The sequence below is a fragment of the Leucopleurus acutus genome (genome assembly GCF_964270905.1).
Source record: "Leucopleurus acutus genome assembly, chromosome: 15".
Classification (NCBI taxonomy): domain Eukaryota; kingdom Metazoa; phylum Chordata; class Mammalia; order Artiodactyla; family Delphinidae; genus Leucopleurus; species Leucopleurus acutus.
This window is the reverse complement of record NC_139157.1, coordinates 7881309-7899459: the sequence shown is the minus strand read 5'-3', so window position 1 is coordinate 7899459 and position 18151 is coordinate 7881309. Positions and strand designations below refer to the sequence as shown.

Here is an 18151-nt window from a genome sequence, read left to right as displayed (position 1 = left end):
TCAGTGCCGGGCAGAGCCAGGGCTGGCAGCCAGGTCTCTCGATCCTCATCCTGGCTCTGCCGACTAACACGTTTCTGCTTTGCGTTGAGGATCGGAGGCCCACAGAGGTGCAGCCACATCACACACACAGCCAGTGAGCGGCAGGGCGGAGGTTGGAACCTGCGCCTTCTGGCTTGTGAACCTGTGCTCTGTGCACCACACCGGCATGGACTGAGGAGGGGGCCGTCGTGTGATGTGTGGGGCGGAAAACATGAGGGGCGTCTGAGTCGACGTCAGAGGAACCTAGTATCCAGAAGGGAGTGGGGACGGCTCTGCCCTCCTGCACCCGTGGCAGTGTGCGGTCACTGGCTACTTGTGCGCATCGCGCTCAGGCTGACGGATCCATGAACATGCTGGGAAGAGAACTCTGAGGGCGTCGAAGGAATGAGTTCAGGATTCCTGTGAAGGGGATTGAAGAATTGGGGTCTTCTTCAGGGACAGAAAACATGGGGCCTGGGGGCTGCTATCAGATCCTGGAAGGGTTGTCCTAGAAAGGGAATTGATCTTGTTCTGTATCATTTGTTGGGGAGGGTTTGGACCACAGACTGAGATAATTTTAGTTGGTTAGAGGAGAACTTAGTAGAGCCGGGGGAGTGGTAATCCTTTGCTTTACAGATGGAAAGCTCTTCAACTCTTGGTCAAAACAGTCAGGTGCTCACTCACTTCAGTATCCAGAAAGCAGCGTGCGTCATTCTGGTTTATAATTCTTCTGCTCTGCAGTTCCAGAGTGCTGTTTAAAAATGAAATAGATTAGGCATTTATATATAATTTTTTTTTTTGGCCCTAATTGTGTGGCTGACAGCCGCTGACACTTATTCTGCTGGGTTTGAATCCAGGCGCTGGCAACCCCAGGGGCACAGCACACATATAACCAGCCCTTTTTTTTTTTAACATCTTTATTGGAGTATAATTGGTTTACAATGGTGTGTTAGTTTCTGCTTTATGAGAAAGTGAATCAGTTATACATATGTTCCCATATCTCTTCCCTCTTGCGTCTCCCTCCCTCCCACCCTCCCAGTCCCACCCCTCCAGGCGGTCACAAAGCACCGAGCCGATCTCCCTGTGCCGTCCGGCTGCTTCCCACTAGCTGTCTACCTTACGTTTGGTAGTGTAGAGCCGTGCTGCCCCAGACTTGCTCCTTACCCTCTTTTTGCCTCAGTTTCCTCCTGTATTAGCCGGGCATCTCTGGTCCCCTGTGAGGGTTAACGTGTTGATGACCCTGGGGTTCTTCCCCTAGCGCAGCCTCCGGTGCTCACCACCCACCCGTGGTCCCCGCCCTGCGGGAGCCCAGAGTAGCAGCCAGCCCTGTCCAGTGGCCGAGGGACACTGGCTGCTCCTCTGAGGGGGTCGCCCGCCACTGTGCTAGCTCACTCCCGCTGACCTCCTGCTTCTGGAACTGGGGAGGCCCACCCTCGCCCATCCTCCCCACCTGAGCCTTGGTCCTTGCTGTTCCCTCTGTCCGCAGTGCTCTCCCCTCAAGACTGCCAGGCAGTTCATTTCTTTTCTTCCCTTCTTCAGTGGGGGGGGCTCAGACGGCACCTTCTCAGGGAGCCCGGCCACTGCGTTGGAAACCGCCATGCCTCTTCCCCACCACCCTTGGGGTTTCTTAGGCCCCGTCCCTGCTGCGTTTTCCTTCGTTTCCAACTGGTCTGTGAGGGGTTGCCTTTTGCTTACTACTTGGGCGCTGGACCGGAGTGTCAGCTCCCAGTAGGGCGGGTTTTCTTGTTTCTTTCACTCCTGTGTGTAGTAAGGAACTTAGTAAATATTGTCCAATAAACCCGCAAAGGAGAGTGGATGGATAAACGGATATAGCATTTGCACACTTCCTGGAATAGAAGAATGCCAAGACACCGAGTTCACGGTGTACACCGTCTGTACGTGGGTCGCTATCACAGTGAACATGGCCACTTTGTAGTTCAGATTGGGTCCCTGAACCAGACCCGGCGCTTCGCCGTGGTTGCCTTAGAGGGTGGCTTGGAGGCTCGTTCCCGGGCACACTGTCCTGGTGCCACACGCGTGTTAGGCTGCACCGTGATTGCTGTGGTTTCCTACAGTCTGGTCTTCTTGTTCGCAGGGAGGGCTGATACTTTCATCATCCGCTTCATCTGCAATGACGACGTTTACCCAGGGACCCCCAGATTCCTGCATCAAGACATTGACTCTGACCTGGGGATCCGGGACACATTCTTTGAGTTTGAAACTGCATTGGCCTGTGTACCTTCTCCGGTGGATTGCCAAGTCATGGGTGAGGCCGGGGGACCAGGAATTAAGAGGCCGGTCAAAAGCGTGTGTCTTTGCCTGCGTGTGTGTCTGTGTGTGTGCGCACATGTGTTTCTGTGTACTGTATGTTTTACTTTACAGGCAGCATGATATATGTGTTACATATTTTCTTTGAATGATACTGGAATTGTCAAGCTTCTCTTGAAGAGAATCTAGATACATAATTAATGGTTTTGAGCTATAGTTTGGGATCAGAAGCTGGTTAAGAACGGAGAAGAAAACTAGGGGAAAAAAATCAAGTACACTGTCAGAGCTTCTTACAGTGTAAGAGAAGAAAAGAACAAGAGGATAAAGCTCCGTAAGGTGTACCTGGATGCTGAGCCGGGTCTCCAGCAGCCCTCATTCTTTGTGGTGGCCCCCAGCCTCACCTCCACACCCGTGGTGATTTGTTGTAATGGAGGTTTTGAGGGTCAGGGCAGGTGTATGTTTCTGTAGGAGAAGCCTCTCGGCTTTCTGTGGATCTCCTCATTTCTCTGTTATGAATATTTTTATTTTTTTAAAAAATATTTATTTATTTATTTGGCTGTGCTGGGTCCTAGTTGTGCCAGGCGGGCTCCTTAGTTGCGGTATGCGTGTGGGAGCTAGTTCCCTGACCAGGGATCGAACGCGGGCCCCCTGCATTGGGAGCGCCGGAGTCTTAACCACTGCGCCACCAGGGAAATCCCTGTTATGCATGTTAAGTTCGTGCATCCTTGGTCTTCGGGGTTGAAAGGTGGTGCCCAAAGCTGCCAGGAAGGCAGGGAGTTCCAGCGTTTTCATGTGTTTCAGACCTCGCCGGGAACGAGTATGATCTGAGTGGCCTAAGCAAAGCCAAGAAGCCTTGGACTGCGGTTGACACCTCGGCTGATGGAAAGAGGAGAACCTTCTACTTGAGTGTCTGCAACCCTCTCCCGTATATTCCTGGCTGCCACGGTGAGTTCCGAGCACTGGACTCAAGTTCGTTCTGCCTTTCCTCCCACCCCCGAGTTCATCGGCTTTCCTGGCCCTTCCAGGCAGTGCAGTGGGGTCCTGCCTCGTGTCGGAAGACAACAGCTGGAACCTGGGCGTCGTGCAGGTCAGCCCTCAAGTTGCCGCCAACGGGTCCCTGAGCATCGTCTACGTCAACGGCGACAAGTGCGGGACCCAGCGCTTCTCCACCAGGATAACGCTCGAGTGCGCCCACACGACGGTGCGTGTCTGCCGTGCCTCATTCTCACGCCCCTCCAGTCTCCAGATCTTCTGTCTGATGTAGAACTTGCCTGAGTTTTCAGGGGTTTTAGGCCATCGATAGGGTTTGACGAGAATGTGCTGTTTCCCCCCAGATCTGATGTGTTTCATAAGTGCCATGTATTTTTCTCGTGGAGGTTGAAAGTTGGGTATAGTTCTAGCTACCATTTGACTCATTTTTTAAATAAATGAGAACACAGTGAGCTGTTGGTTTCTGTTGTAGGGATCCCCGACCTTTCAGCTCCTGGACGACTGTGAGTATGTGTTTGTCTGGAGAACCGTGGAAGCCTGTCCCGTCGTCCGCGTGGAAGGTAAGACCCAGCCCTGCTCACTGATGCTGGTGAATGTGTGAAGTAGGGGTGCTCTAACAGCATCTTAGAGGTGAAACCCCGTGCATGATCATGAAGCGTCCATTAGTGGACGGACGGCTTCTTATCCTTGATTCTTTTACTCCACTCCATTGCTCACTTTGCCAGCTACGTTTTCCTCACCTACCCAGACTGACGGACTCTCGGCATCTCACGCGTGAGAATATGAACGTGGGGTTTGGTTTTGTTTAAGTGCATCTTCATCCTGTGACCTAAGCTTTTCGAGAAAGCTGTTTGTCAGGCAGTTTGTCTTATGTATACAGACAAAAGGAGAGAACGTGGAAGTGATGTTTAATGCCTCTTTTAAGACAGTACTTAGCTGATTAAAAGTTGCAGAACTTTTGCCTCAAGGTGTGAGTGTGTGTAATTGCCCTTCCCTTCTCGTGTTCTTGAAGGGGACAACTGTGAGGTGAGAGACCCAAGGCATGGCAACATGTATGACCTGAAGCCTCTTGGCCTAAATGACACCGTCGTGAGGGCTGGCGAATACACCTATTACTTCCGGGTCTGTGGAAAGCTGTCCTCAAGTGTCTGCTCGACCGATGACAAGTCCAAAGTCATCTCATCCTGTCAGGCAAAGCGGGGACCCCAGGGATTTCAGAAAGTGGCAGGTACCATGGTTGTTTCTTCTCTTTTTGCAAAAGGATGGAATTCCACATTTAAGATGTTATGATTATATCTTATGATTTAAGATCTAAAGATTATAACTTTACTGAGTAGGAGGAATGTCTGCTGTGTTCCTGTAAAACAGTGTGTGAGTGATTTTTTTTTTTAAATCTTTATTGGAGTATAATTGCTTCACAACACTGTTAGTTTCTGTTGTACAACAAAGTGAATCAGCTGTATGCATACATATATCCCCATATCCCGTCCCTCTTGAGCCTCCCTCCCACCCTCCCTATCCCACCCCTCTAGGTCATCGCAAAGCTGATCTCCCTGTGCTATGCTGCTGCTTCCCACAAGCTAAATATTTTACATTCAATAGTGTATACATGTCGATGCTACTCTCACTTCACCCCAGCTTCTCCCTCCCCCACCACCCCGTGTCCTCAAGTCATTTCTCTATGTCTATGTCTTTATTCCTGTCCTGCCCCTAGGTTCATCAGAACCATTTTTATTTAGATTCCATATATATGTGTTAGGATATGGTATTTGTTTTTCTCTTTCTGACTTACTTCACTCTGTATGACAGACTCTAGCTCCATCCACCTCACTACAAATAACTCAATTTCGTTTCTTTTTATGGCTGAGTAATATTCCATGGTATATATGTGCCACATCTTCTTTATCCATTCATCTGTCGATGGACACTTAGGTTGCTTCCATGTCCTGGGTATTGTAAATAGTGCTGCAGTGAACATTGTGGTACATGACTCTTTGAATTATGGTTTTCTCAGGGTATATGCCCAATAGTGGAATTGCTGGGTCATATGGTAGTTCTGTTTGTAGTTTTTTAAGGAACCTCCATACTGTTCTCCATAGTGGTTGTATCAATTTACATTCTCACCAGCGGTGCAGCAGGGTTCCTTTTTCACCACACCCTTTCCAGCATTTACTGTTTCTAGATTTTTGATAATTGCCATTCTTCAGAATGGCCAGTGTGAGATGATACCTCATTGTACTTTTGATTTGCATTTCTCTAATAATTAGTGATGTTGAACATCTTTTCATGTGCCTCTTGGCCATCTGTATGTCTTCTTTGGTGAAATGTCTATTTAGGTCTTCCACCCATTTTTTAATTGAATTGTTTGTTTTTTTGACATTGAGTTCCATGAGCTGTTTGTATGTTTTGGAGATTAATCCTTTGTCCCGTTGTTTCATTTGCAAATATTTTCTCCCATTCTGAGGGTTGTGTTTTCATCTTGTTTATGGTTCCCTTTGCTGTGCAAAAGCTTTTAAATTTTGTTAGGTCCCATTGTTTATTTCCATTACTCTAGGAGGAGGTGGGTTAAAAAAGATCTTGCTGTGGTTTATGTCAAAGAGTATTTTTCCTGTGTTTTCCTCTAAGAGTTTTATAGTCTTACATTTAAGTCTTTAATCCGTTTGGAGTTTATTTTTGTGTATGGTGTTAGGGAGTATTCTAATTTCATTCTTTCACATGTTAGCTGTCCAGTTTTCCCAGCACCACTTATTGAAGAGGCTGTCTTTCCTCCATCATATGTTCTTGCCTCCTTTTTTGTAAATTAGGTGACCATACGTGTGTAGGTTTATCTCTGGGCTTTCTATCTCTGGGCTTTCTATCCTGTACCACTGATCTATATTTCTGGTTTTGTGCTAGTACCATACTGTCTTGATTACTGTAGCTTTGTAGTATAGTTTGAAGTCAGGGAGCCTGATTCCTCCAGCTCTGTTTTTCTTTCTCAAGATTGCTTTGGCTATTCGGGGTCTTTTGTGTTTCCATACAAATTGTAAACTTTTTTGTTCTAATTCTGTGAAGAATGCCATTGGTAGCTTGATAGGGATTGCATTGAATCTGTAGATTGCTTTGGGTAGTATAGTCATTTTCACAATATTGATTCTTCCAATCCAAGAACATAGTATATTTCTCCATCTGTTTATGTCATCTTTGATTTCTTTCATCAGTGTTTTACAGTTTTCTGAGTACAAGTCTTTCGCCTCCTTAGGTAGGTTTATTCCTAGGTATTTTATTCTTTTCGTCGCGATGGTAAATGGGATTGTTTCCTTAATTTCTCTTTCTGATTTTTCGTTGTTAGCATATAGTAATGCAAGAGATTTCTGTGCATTAATTTTGTATCTTGCAACCTTACCAAATTCATTGATTAATTCTAGTAGTTTTCTGGTGGCATCTTTAGGATTTTCTATATATAGTATCATGTTATCTGCAAACAGTGACAGTTTTACTTCTTCTCTTCCAATTTGTATTCCTTTTATTTCTTTTTCTTCTCTAATTGCCATGACTAGGACTTCCAAGACTATGTTGAATAAGAGTGCTGAGAGTGGACATCCTTGTCTTGTTCCTGATCTTAATGGAAATGCTTTCAGTTTTTCACCATTGACAGTGATGTTTGCTGTGGGTTTGTTATATATGGCCTTTATTATGTTGAGGTAGTTTCCCTCTATGCCCATTTTGTGGAGAGTTTTTATCATAAATGCGTGTTGAATTTTGTCAAAAGTTTTTTCTGCGTCTATTGAGATGATCATAGGGTTTTTATTCCTTAGTTAATATGGTGTATCACATTGATTGATTTGCATGTATTGAGGAATCCTTGCATCCCTGGGATAAATCCCACTTGATCATGGTGTATGATCCTTTTAATATGTTGTTGGACTCTGTTTGCAAGTATTTTGTTCAGGATTTTTGCATCTATATTCATCAGTGATATTGGTCTATAATTTTCTTTTTTTGTGATATCTTTTTCTGGTTTTGGTATCAGGGCGATGGTGGCTTCATTGAATGAATTTGGGAGTGTTCCTCCCTCTGCAATTTTTTGGAAGAGTTTGGGAAGGATGGATGTTAGCTCTTCTCTAAATGTTTGATAGAATTCGCCTGTGAAGCCATCTGGTCCTGGACTTTTGTTTGTTGGAAGATTTTTAATTGCAGTTTCAATTTCATTTCTTGTGATAGGTCTGTTTATATTTTCTAATTCTTCCTGGTTCAGTCTTGGAAAATTGTACCTTTCCAAGAATTTGTCCATTTCTTCATAGTTGTCCTTTTTATTGGCATATAGTTTGTTTGTAGTAGCCTCTTATAATCCTTTGTATTTCTGCAGTGTCAGTTGTGATTTCTCCTTTTTCATTTCTAATTTTATTGATTTGCGTCCTCTCCCTTTTTTTCCTTGATGAGTCTGGCTAAGGGTTTATCAATTTTGTTTATCTTCTCAAAGAACCAGCTTTTAGTTTTATTGATCTTTGCTGTTTTCTTTGTTTCTATTTCATTTATTTATGCTCTGATCTTTGTGATTTCTTTCCTTTACTGACTTTGGGTTTTCTTTGTTGTCCTTTCTCTAGTTGCTTTAGGTGTAGGGTTAAATTGTTTATTTGAGATTTTTCTTGTTTCTTGAGGTGAGATTGAATTGCTATAAACTTCCCTCTTAGAACTGCTTTTGCTGCATCCGATAGGGTCATTGTGTTTTTGTTGTCATTTGTTTCTATGTATATTTTAATTTCCTCTTTGATTTCTTCAGTGATCTCTTGGTGATTTAGTAGCACACTGTTCAGCCTCCATGTATTTGTGGTTTTTACAATTTTTTTCCTGTAATTGATTTCCAATCTCATAGCGTTGTGGTCAGAAAAGATACTTGATACAGTTTCAGTTTTCTTAAATTTCCTGAGACTTGATATATGACCCAAGGTGTGATCTATCCTAGCGGATGTTCCATGTGCACTCGAGAAGAAAGTGTATTCTACCACTTTCAGGTGGAAAGGTCTATAAATATCAATTAAATCTCTCTGGTCTGTTGTGTCACTTAAAGCTCGTGTTTCCTTATTTTCTGTTTGGATGATCTGTCCATTGGTGTAAGTGGGGTGTTAAAGTCCCCTACTATTATTGTGTTACTTTTGATTTCCCCTTTCATGGTTGTTAGCATTTGCCTTATGTGTTGAGGTGCTCCTATGTTGGGTGCATAAACATTTATAATTGTTATATCCTCCTCTTGGATTGATCCCTTGATCATTATGTAGTGCCCTTCCTTATCTCTTGTAACAGTCTTAAAGTCTATTTTATCTGATATGCGTATTGCTACTCCAGCTTTCTTTTGATTTCCATTTGCTTGGAATATCTTTTTCCATACCTTCACTTCCAGGCTTTATGTGTCCCTAGGTCTGAAGTGGGTCTCTTGTAGACAGTATATATACGGGTCTTGTTTTTGTATCCATCCATTCAGCCAGTCTATGTCTTTTGGTTGGGACATTTAGTCCATTTACATTCAAGGTTATTATCAATATGTATGTTCCTATTACCATTTTCTTAATTGTCTTGGGTTTGTTTTTGTGGGTCTTTTCCTTGTGTTTCCTGCCTGGAGAAGTTTCTTTAGCATTTGTTGTAAAGCTGGTTTGGTGGTGCTGGATTCTCTTAGCTTTTGCTTGTCTGAAGAGCTTTTGATTTCTCCATCGAATCTGAATGAGATCCTTGCTGGGTAGAGTAATCTTGGTTGTAGGTTTTCTCTTTCATCGCTTTAGGTATATCCTGCCACTCCCTTCTGGCCTGCAGAGTTTCTGCTGAAAAATCAGCTGATAACCTTATGGGGATTCCTTTGTATGTTATTTTCTGTTTTTTCCTTGCTGCTTTTAATGTTTTTTCTTTGAATTTAATTTTTGTTTTATTAATATGTGTCTTGGTGTGTTTCTCCTAGGGTTTATACTGTGTGGGACTCTGTGTGCTTCCTGGACTTGGGTGACTATTTCCTTTCCCATGTTTGTGAAGTTTTCCACTATAATCTCTTCAGATGTTTTCTCAGAGTCTTTCTTTTTCTCTTCTTTTTCTGGGACCCCTATAATTCTAACGTTGTTGCGTTTCGCGTTGTCCCAGAGGCCTCTGAGATTGTCTCCAGTTCTTTTCATTCTTTTTTCTTTATTCTGCTCCTCAGCAGTTATTTCCACCGTTTTGTCTTCAGCTCACGTACTCGTTCTTCTGCCTCTGTTATTCTGTTATTGATTCCTTCTAGTGTATTTTTCAGTTCACGTATTGTGTTGTTCATCTCTGTTTGTTTGTTCTTTAGTTCTTCTAGATCTTTCTTGAGCATTTCTTGTATTTTCTCAATCCGTGCCTCCATTCTATTTCCGAGATTCTGGATCATCTTTACTGTCATTACTCTGAATTCTTTTTCAGGTAGATTGCCTATTTCCTCCTCATTTATTTGATCTTGTAGGTTTTTACCTTGCTCCTTCATCTGTGATATATTATTTTGCTGTCTCTTTTTTTGTTTGTTTGTTTGTTTATGAGTGGGATTGTGCTCCTGTCTTACTAGTTGTTTGGCCTGAGGCTTCCAACACTGGAGTTCGTAGGCTGTTGGGTGGAGCTGGGTCTTGGTGCTGAGATGAGGACCTCTGGGAGACCTCACTCCGATGAATATTCCCTGGGGTCTGAAGTTCTCTGTTAGTCCAGTGGTTGAGACTCAGAGTGCCCACTGCCGGAGCTTTGGCCTGACCTCTGGCTTGTGAACCAAGATCCTGCAAGCCGTGAGGGGTGGCAAAAAAAATAAAAGAACAATAACAAAGTAAAAAATACAGTTAGACTAGGAAACTAACAGGTATGTTAGAAAAAATATAAAAATAAAAATATAGACGAAACAACAACTGGAAGGTAAAAAGGAACCACAATAGTAAAAAAAAAAAAAAAAGGTGGAAAAGGCCTTGGCTGTGGAGGGCGGGGCCTTAGCAGGGGCAAGATTTGGCTGGTGGGCGGGGCCTGTGCTTAGTACCCACAGGGCTGGAAAAGGCCCGGGGGGGGTGTAGGGGGTGGGGCTCAGGCTCAAGGAACAGAAGGGGCCCAGGCATGCCTCCCGCCCCTGGTCTCATAGGGCGGGGGACCCCACCTGGGAGCCCAGCAGCCTTCCTGGGTTCGAGTGGGTGGGGCAAACGGCCTTGCTCCGTTCCCGCCCCTCTGGTCCTGGAGAGCCGCCTCCCTCCTGCCTCTCCTTCTCTCCTGGCCTCCCTCCTATGTCCCCAGGATCAGCCCGGCCAGGAGGGGACCTCTGAGGGTATAGGACCTGGTCCGGGAGCTGGGCAGACTTCCCCGGCCGATTGGGCGGGGAAAACGCTGGGCCTGCTCCCCGCTGATCGGAGCCCCTGGGGGTCCCTTCAGGCATGGGAACCCCTCCCCACCTCAGCCACCCCTCAGGGGCGCGCCGGTCCTGTCGGGTCTCCACTTCTCCAACCCCCTCAGCCCCCCACATCCTACCAGTTTGGTCGGGGGTTCTTCCCATTCCCTTAGATGTCAGGGTCCCCCACCAGCGTCCGGCAGGCGCCTTAGTTGTGGGGAGATGCGAACTCTGCGTCTTCCCACACTGCTATCTTGGCTCCGCCTCCGGCCCTCCCCCCTGCCCCCACGTGCCCAATGATGTTTCTGATTTTACTTGATTTTTGTCACCATGACATGTACTGATAAGTGGTGTTAGTGTTTATTTCATTCTTATTTAGCAATACCAGTTACCAATTCTGAGATTATATGTCTTCTTTTTATTCCAACTTTGGGACGCACTGGACTATTAATGGGTGTTCTGAGGTAGTACTTTCTAGAACTGAGACAAAGGGGACACATTTCATACAGGGTTGGACTGTAAAATATATAAGACAGGCTGTTGGTCCTCATGCTGTCTCAGCATCTGGGCCAGTGATGATAAGTTTAAGAATCTTTTAAGAAAGAAGTTGAAGTAGCTGATGGGGTGAGTACATGGGCCTCCCTGAGGGGCTGTGAAGAGGAAGTGCTATCCTCTGAGCTCGTCAGGCCGGGGGTCTCTGTACGTCATCGATCCCGTGGTCAGTCTATAAGATCGCAGCCTTGGGCGAGAGGAGGACTGTTTCTGGTCTCTACAGTGGCACGTGACGGAGCCAGTGGTCCAGTGCCAATAGGCCAGGCACGCTTGGTCTTGTGTTTGTTCAGCGTGTGTGAGGCACCGTGTCTGTGTTGACCAGCCTGGGGCTTCCTGAACTGATCCTTGTTGAACTGGCTGCTTCTTGAGCAGGTCTCCTTACGCAGAAGCTGACCTATGAGAATGGGGTGTTGAAGATGAACTACACCGGTGGGGACACCTGCCATAAGGTGTACCGGCGCTCCACGACCATCATCTTCTACTGTGACCGCAGCACCCAGGCGGTGAGTGTGCTCAACGCAGCAGGGGGCCGCTCTGCCCTCACCCCTTTGCCTTTGTCTTTACAAAGTGAATCTGCTTTTCCGTCTCATAAAACTTCCTGGTCACTGTGTTCACACCTTGATCGTCTGTGTAGAGTGTAATGAGCGGCCCATCCCTTACTATTTGCATCCTTAAAGCGCCGACTATCTGACGTGTCCCGTTTCATGGACACGTCTCTCCACTTCCGCAGCCGGTGTTTCTCCAGGAGACTTCTGACTGCTCCTACTTGTTCGAGTGGCACACGCAGTATGCCTGCCCGCCCTTCGACCTGACCGAGTGCTCATTCAAGTAAGTCGATGCGGGTGTTGACCCTGGGGCAGTCATGTTTACTTGATAATATTTTGCTTTAATAGTTAGTGGCCGGGGGCTTCCCTGGTGGCACAGTGGCTAAGGCTTCATGCTCCCAATGCAGGGGGCCCGGGTTTGATCCCTGGCCAGGGAACTAGATCCCTCATGCATGCTGCGAGTAAGAGTTCACATGCCACAACTAAGGAGCCCACATGCAGCAACTAAGACCGGGCACAACCAAATAAATAAATAAATATGAAAAAAGGAAAAAAAAAGTTAGTGGCTGGGTGGGGGATGGGATTAGATTAGTCAGGTGATTTCTCTAAGCCTTAGTTCCTGAATGTTAAACTGAGGAGTTGGATTAGGGTAACTGCTAAATCCTTCACGACTTTCATATTTTTTGATTACCTTGTGTTAAGGTACAAGGAAGTGACTGGAGTTGAAACAGGAAACCTTGTATGATTCATGGGTGTGAGTGGATTGGAGTGACCAGGGTGTCCCCTGGCCTCTGCACCTCCCTGGATGCTGCCTGTGTTTGGTGAAAAGGACGTGGAGAGGGAGATGGTGGAGCTGCATGGTGGGGTGTGTGTGTGTGGAGAGAGCGCCAGGGGGCGACACCCACCCTGCAGGTTCTCAGCTGCCATCACCAGTTCCTTTGTCCTGTTTCCTGTGGCTCAAGGAGGCTCCTGAAATGAGGTGGTTGGCAGCTCCTGAGATAAGGTGGAGGTCTTCACTGTGTGTGAATTTCATCAGCGTCACCCTCAGAACTGTTACAAAATACACATCTTGGGTTCCATCCCTGGAGATTTTGCTTTCACAGGTCTACACATTTCTGGATGTTTAAGGGAGATGCTGACGTTTCTGTTGCATGAGGACCCAGCCTGAAAAGAATCACTGAGTTACAGCATTCCATCCTGGGGAAAAATCATTTCCCTGTTTCCTTCCAGTTTTTATTCTTAATTGAAGAATCAGTTAAAATGAAAGCTTATGCGTGTATATTGTATGAATTCGTAAGTGTAGAAAACTGTGTCAGATGAAGTAAGCTTCCCCCACCTCAGCCTCATCCCACTTTCTACCGTGTCTTCTTGTAGTTCTGTCTGGAGCCTTGCATGACTCTGCATGATCGATATACCCGTGCTTGTCAACCTCAAATGGTATCGGTCGACTCTGTCTTCAGACACCAGAAATGTAATTCTGGTCTCCTCTCCCCTCTCCCCTGCCCCGCGTTCATTAGTTCCATTTTTATTTCCTCTTCTGGTTGCCTTTAGAATATGGGATGATACACTCTAAGCTCTATTTCTTGTTTCATCACTTTTAGACATCTCTTGACTTCCCGCTAAGTTAAGATGAGGGCCTCGGATGCTGCCTGTCCTTCAGCCGCTCCTCCCACTGCCTCAATGCCAGCAGGCTGTCGCTGGTGCATTGCCAAGGTTTAGAACATGTGTCTCCTGCTGGGTAACTCTAATGGTCTTACCTGCTTTATTCAGAGGGTGGTTCTAAAGAATCAAAAACTAATAAGTGGCGTTTACAGTATTGCATAAACATCATTTGCTGCAAAATCACACGGTCTGATTGGATCTGCAGAGAAATGACATCATCTTGTGTCTCTTAGCTTCCTCTTAACTGAAGGAAGATAGGTTTAGTGTTTAGGTCAGAGGATTCCCATTTGTTCTATTTCATAAGTTGCTCCAAAAATCATTCCACGTTTAGTTTGCTTAATACTTGGAACATAGCTACCTCGAACAGGTTTTAAATCTTGGCATTTTACGTAGTCTTTCTCTTTTATTGTTGACAGAATAATATGCCTTCCCGTTGTATCTCAGACTGTCGGGGCTCTTCATGATGCTGTGTCTACGAATAATCACCGTTCTTCTTCGGAAAGGACTCAGTTCGGACTTGGGCCGTGTGTTTTCTGCTCTTTGATCAGAGCTCATTTGGGGATCACTCCTGGCTTGGATCCCCTGCTTCTTGGATTTCACGCCCTTTGTCATGGCTTCCTTTTTCGTTTGGTTAGAGTGTATCCTCCTATACTTTAGAGAGGTTGGATGGGAGAGAACCCACGCGTTGTCTGAAAATGCCCATAACTTGCTCTTCAATCTGATTGGCTGTAGTAGGATTACAGATTCAAATTAATTTCTCCTCAGTTTTGAAGGCATTGTCCCATTTCCTACAAGAACTGTGTATGTTTGGTGGAAAAGTTAATTGCTCGTCTTCTGTTTTCGTGTTTTTACTCCGTTCTGGAATATTTTCTGAACTTGAGAAAATCAGCTATCCTTTGGAGATTTTTATTTGGAATTTCAAATAAGTCCTTCTGATCATCTCTGAGGATACTAATGATATTTTTTTGTTTCTTTTTAAAAAAATCTCACCATGCGTTCCCTGAATTATAATTCATTTTCTTTTAATGGTTGCCTTAAACATGTATTTTTGATTTAATGGAAAGCTAAAGTTAGTAACTATACCCATCTCTCCAACAATACAATAACGTAGAGTGTCGTAGCCCCAACACTCTCTCCCCATCTCCATGGTATTGTGGTCGAGTGCTTTTGTTCTGACGTGTTTTCTTACTTCTTGAATAAGTCACTATTGCGATTTTTAAAAATATCCATTGGTCGCTTGACTATATAAATTTCTTCTTTTGAAGAGGAAAAGAAATGCCCCTCTTTCTTTGGCCACCTTCCTCTTTGCACTTTACCCCTTGCTTTTGACCCAGTTCTCTTTCTCTAAGTAATCTGTTTAGTATAATGCTGTGCGCAGTGCTGGTTTGCAAACTATTTGCTTCTGGCCTCTGATGGGGTGAAGAGCTGTGTCCCCTTGCACTAGGGACAGCGAAGGAACCAGTGTCCATTACTGGTTCATCTTGTGGCGCTGGCTCCTTCCACGGTTGCTGACTGGTCCTGGGTACAAATTGCACTGTGAGTCACACTGCTTGCTGGTTCGAACAGAGACTCTGTCGAGTTAAATATTGGTCTTTACTTGAAAAGGCTTAGTTTTATTGTCACTAGCTTGGTACAGAATTCCAGGTGAATACGTTTTTTGTGTGTGTCAGCACTTTGAAGGTAATCTACCATCTTCCGGTGCTTGGTATTGCTGTTAGAGAATCTGTCCCCGTCCGTCCTGTTTTCATTCCTTTGTAGATAACCTACCTTTTCTGTATATTTTCTCTCGTATTTGTTCTGCAGTCTCAGTCTGATTTGTTAGGTATGGCTTTGTTATTTATGTTGCTTGGAAGTTGATGCTTTCTAAGCTAAAGATGAATGTCTGTTACTCACTTAGGAATATTTACAGTGATTGTATATTTGAAGGTTGCCTCTAACCTATTCTGTCTCTTTTCTTCTGGGACTTGTATTAATCATATCTTAGGCTTTCCTATTCTATCCACCATGTCTTCTATTTATTTATTTTTTTAATTTAAAAAAATTTATTTTTTTCATTTATTTATTTTTGGCTGTGTTGCGTCTTTGTTGCTGCATGCGAGCTTTCTCTAGTTGTGGTGAGTGGGGGCTACTCTTCGTTGCGGTGCACGGGCTTTTCATCGCAGTGGCTTCTCTTGTTGCAGAGCATGGGCTCTAGGAATGTGGACTCAGTAGTTGTGGCGTGTGGGCTTAGTTGCTCCGTGGCATGTGGGATCTTCCTGGACTAGGGCTCGAACCCCTGTCCCCTGCATTGGCAGGCGGATTCTTAACCACTGTGCCACCAGGGAAGCCCTCACCATGTCTTTTAGATATCTTACTTATCTGTTTTTGGACTGTATTCTGTTTCCTTAGACCTATTTCCAACTTAGTGATACTCTTTATCAGCTGATTTAATTTGCTGTTTTGACTGTTCCCCTTTTTTAATTTTCATGACTGTCCTTTTCATGCTAGGAGTTCTGTTTGGTACTCTTTCTGTTTTAAAACTTATTTTAGAAACAGTTTATTATTTTTTTTAATTAAAAAATTTTTTTAAATTTATTTTGGCTGTGTTGGGTCTTAGCTGCGGAATGCGGGATCTTCGTTGCGGCATGCGGGCTTCTCTTCAGTTGTGGCGCTCGGGCTCAGTAGTTGCGGCACGCAGGCTTAGTTGCCCCACAGGGCATGTGGGATCTTAGTTCCCCAACCAGGGATTGAACCCACATCCCCTGCATTGGAAGGTGGATTCTTAACCACTGGACCACCAGGGAAGTCCCTGTTGGTACTCTGATTCATCATTTCTTCCCTCCATTCTACCCCCCTTCTTTTATTATAGTTTCAATTTCTTCTTTTAGGTCTTTAACCATTTACAATAAGTTTCTATCAGATGGTCCATTATATGAAGTTCTTGAGGACCTGCTTTTGCAAATAAATACCCGTGTCTCCCACATAGGCCAGTATCAATGCCAGCTCCATCCTTTCGCTCTCATCCCATTTATGGCCCATCAGCTTTCAAAATATCTAGAGTTCTCTCTTGCGGAAGCACCTCCCTGCCCTGGTTCAGGCCGTCTTCATCTCGCCCCTGCATCGCCGCAGTGGCCCCTCAGGGGTCCCCTGACCCACGCTGGGCTAGCCCCGCACAGTGATTACAGTGGCCCCGTTAGACTGTAAGTCGGCCCAGGCTGTTGCTGTGCCCCTCGATGCGGTGAAGCCCGTCTCTGCTGGCTGGAGCGCTCCATGTGATGCTGCGCTCAGCCCCTGCTGTGTCACTCCTCGTGTCTGCTCTGCTCCGGCCACATGGGGCTCCTTGCTTTCCTGTGGGTGCACCGGGCTCTCTGCACCTCAGGCCCTTCGCTCCCGCTGCTGCCTCTGCCTGTGCTGCGCTTTGCCGCGTCCCCGCGTGACTAGCTCTTCCGCGTTTTTCTGAGTTTATTCAGAGGTGGCCTCCTCAGGAAGGCCTTCTGCGGCCATTGTCTAAAATCTCACCTCCTCTTTCCCCTCCCAAACTTCATACCCACCTCCCTGCCTTTTTCCCTCTTCGCTCTAATTGCCACCTGACGTCTGTACGTTTTACAATATTACTTTGTGACTTCTGCAGACTTCATAAAACGGGCGATTTTTATCTCTCCTTCAACACAGTAGCCCCAGTTGGCATGTAGTTTTTGAATGAATGGGTGATTCGCAGTCAGTCCCCTCTGATGTGCTGAGGTTACCGCCTGGTGAAGTGGCACCTGTGGCTGTCCTCTGTCTCCACCTGGGTCTGGCGCCCTGCAGAGGGAGTGTTTGTCTTGCTTACCATTAACTCTGCACCTGGCGTAGGGCTGGCTCTCGGTGTCTGTCCCTACTTGGGGTTCATGCAGTAAGTAAACCGTTACCTGAGCAGGTCAACATCAGCCTGGTTTATTTCAGTGACTCTTGGTGTCCTCCAGCTTGGACAGGGCTGCCCGGGCTGCCCTGGGCGCTGCGTGTCTTAGCTGTCTGTGTACCCTTGTCTTCTCACCGGCCTGAGCAGGACAGGTGCTTACTCTTAGCTTTTTTTGGTTAATACATAATTTTGTTGAGCTAAGGCTTGACATTTCCTGAACTCAAGCTGTGTTGTTGCTGGTTCCGCCTGGATCTGGGAGAGTCCAGTGTCGAGTTCTGTCCCTGGCAGGGTCTGATTCCCAGGGTGTCGGGAGTAGACTCTGCCTTTATACTGATCCTTTGCAGACGGAGCGCTAGACTCCGTTAGAATCCAGCCGAACCTCACCGTGGTGCTTTCTTTCCTTCAGAGACGGGGCTGGGAACACCTTCGATCTCTCATCCCTGTCGAGGTACAGCGACAACTGGGAAGCCGTCACGAGGACGGGAGCCACTGAGCACTACCTCATCAACGTGTGCAAGTCTCTGGCTCCGCGGGCCGGCTCGGGTGAGTGAGGTCTCCGGCAGAGGCGCTCATGGCTTGTCGTGAATTTATGGGTGAAGAGGAAGTAAGAACGGATTCTTCAATGGTGCACCGCTCTCTGACACATGAGTGGTTTTGCCAATAAGCAGCAGGAGGAATTATCTGAGGGTCTTGATGACCCATCCCTGGCGTGGTCCAGGATAAATCAGTGCTGAAGGCTCTGTTGGGAGCGTTGTAACCATTGTTTGAATGTGGGGAGCTGGAGGGTAGGTAGAAATAATCACCGTGGCAGGTAATTCTTAGCCAGGGCAGGAGATAGGAGGGTGGGAAATGGAGCTCTGGGTATGTGCCCTCTGTATTCACTGAGAGCAGAGTGGGGGGGGG

General features: G+C 45.9%; 1 protein-coding gene across 1 annotated transcript in view; it reads left to right on the top strand.

Annotated features, from left to right (window-relative positions):
- Positions 1-18151, top strand: part of IGF2R (insulin like growth factor 2 receptor) — a 109658-nt gene that overhangs the window by 66840 nt on the left and 24667 nt on the right. Inside the window, exons 23-30 of the mRNA XM_082855862.1 lie at positions 2114-2284; positions 3088-3231; positions 3312-3487; positions 3749-3836; positions 4289-4504; positions 11537-11667; positions 11895-11992; positions 17655-17791. Of these exons, the coding sequence (XP_082711988.1) occupies positions 2114-2284; positions 3088-3231; positions 3312-3487; positions 3749-3836; positions 4289-4504; positions 11537-11667; positions 11895-11992; positions 17655-17791 (1161 nt within the window). The remainder of the gene's footprint in view (positions 1-2113; positions 2285-3087; positions 3232-3311; positions 3488-3748; positions 3837-4288; positions 4505-11536; positions 11668-11894; positions 11993-17654; positions 17792-18151) is intronic.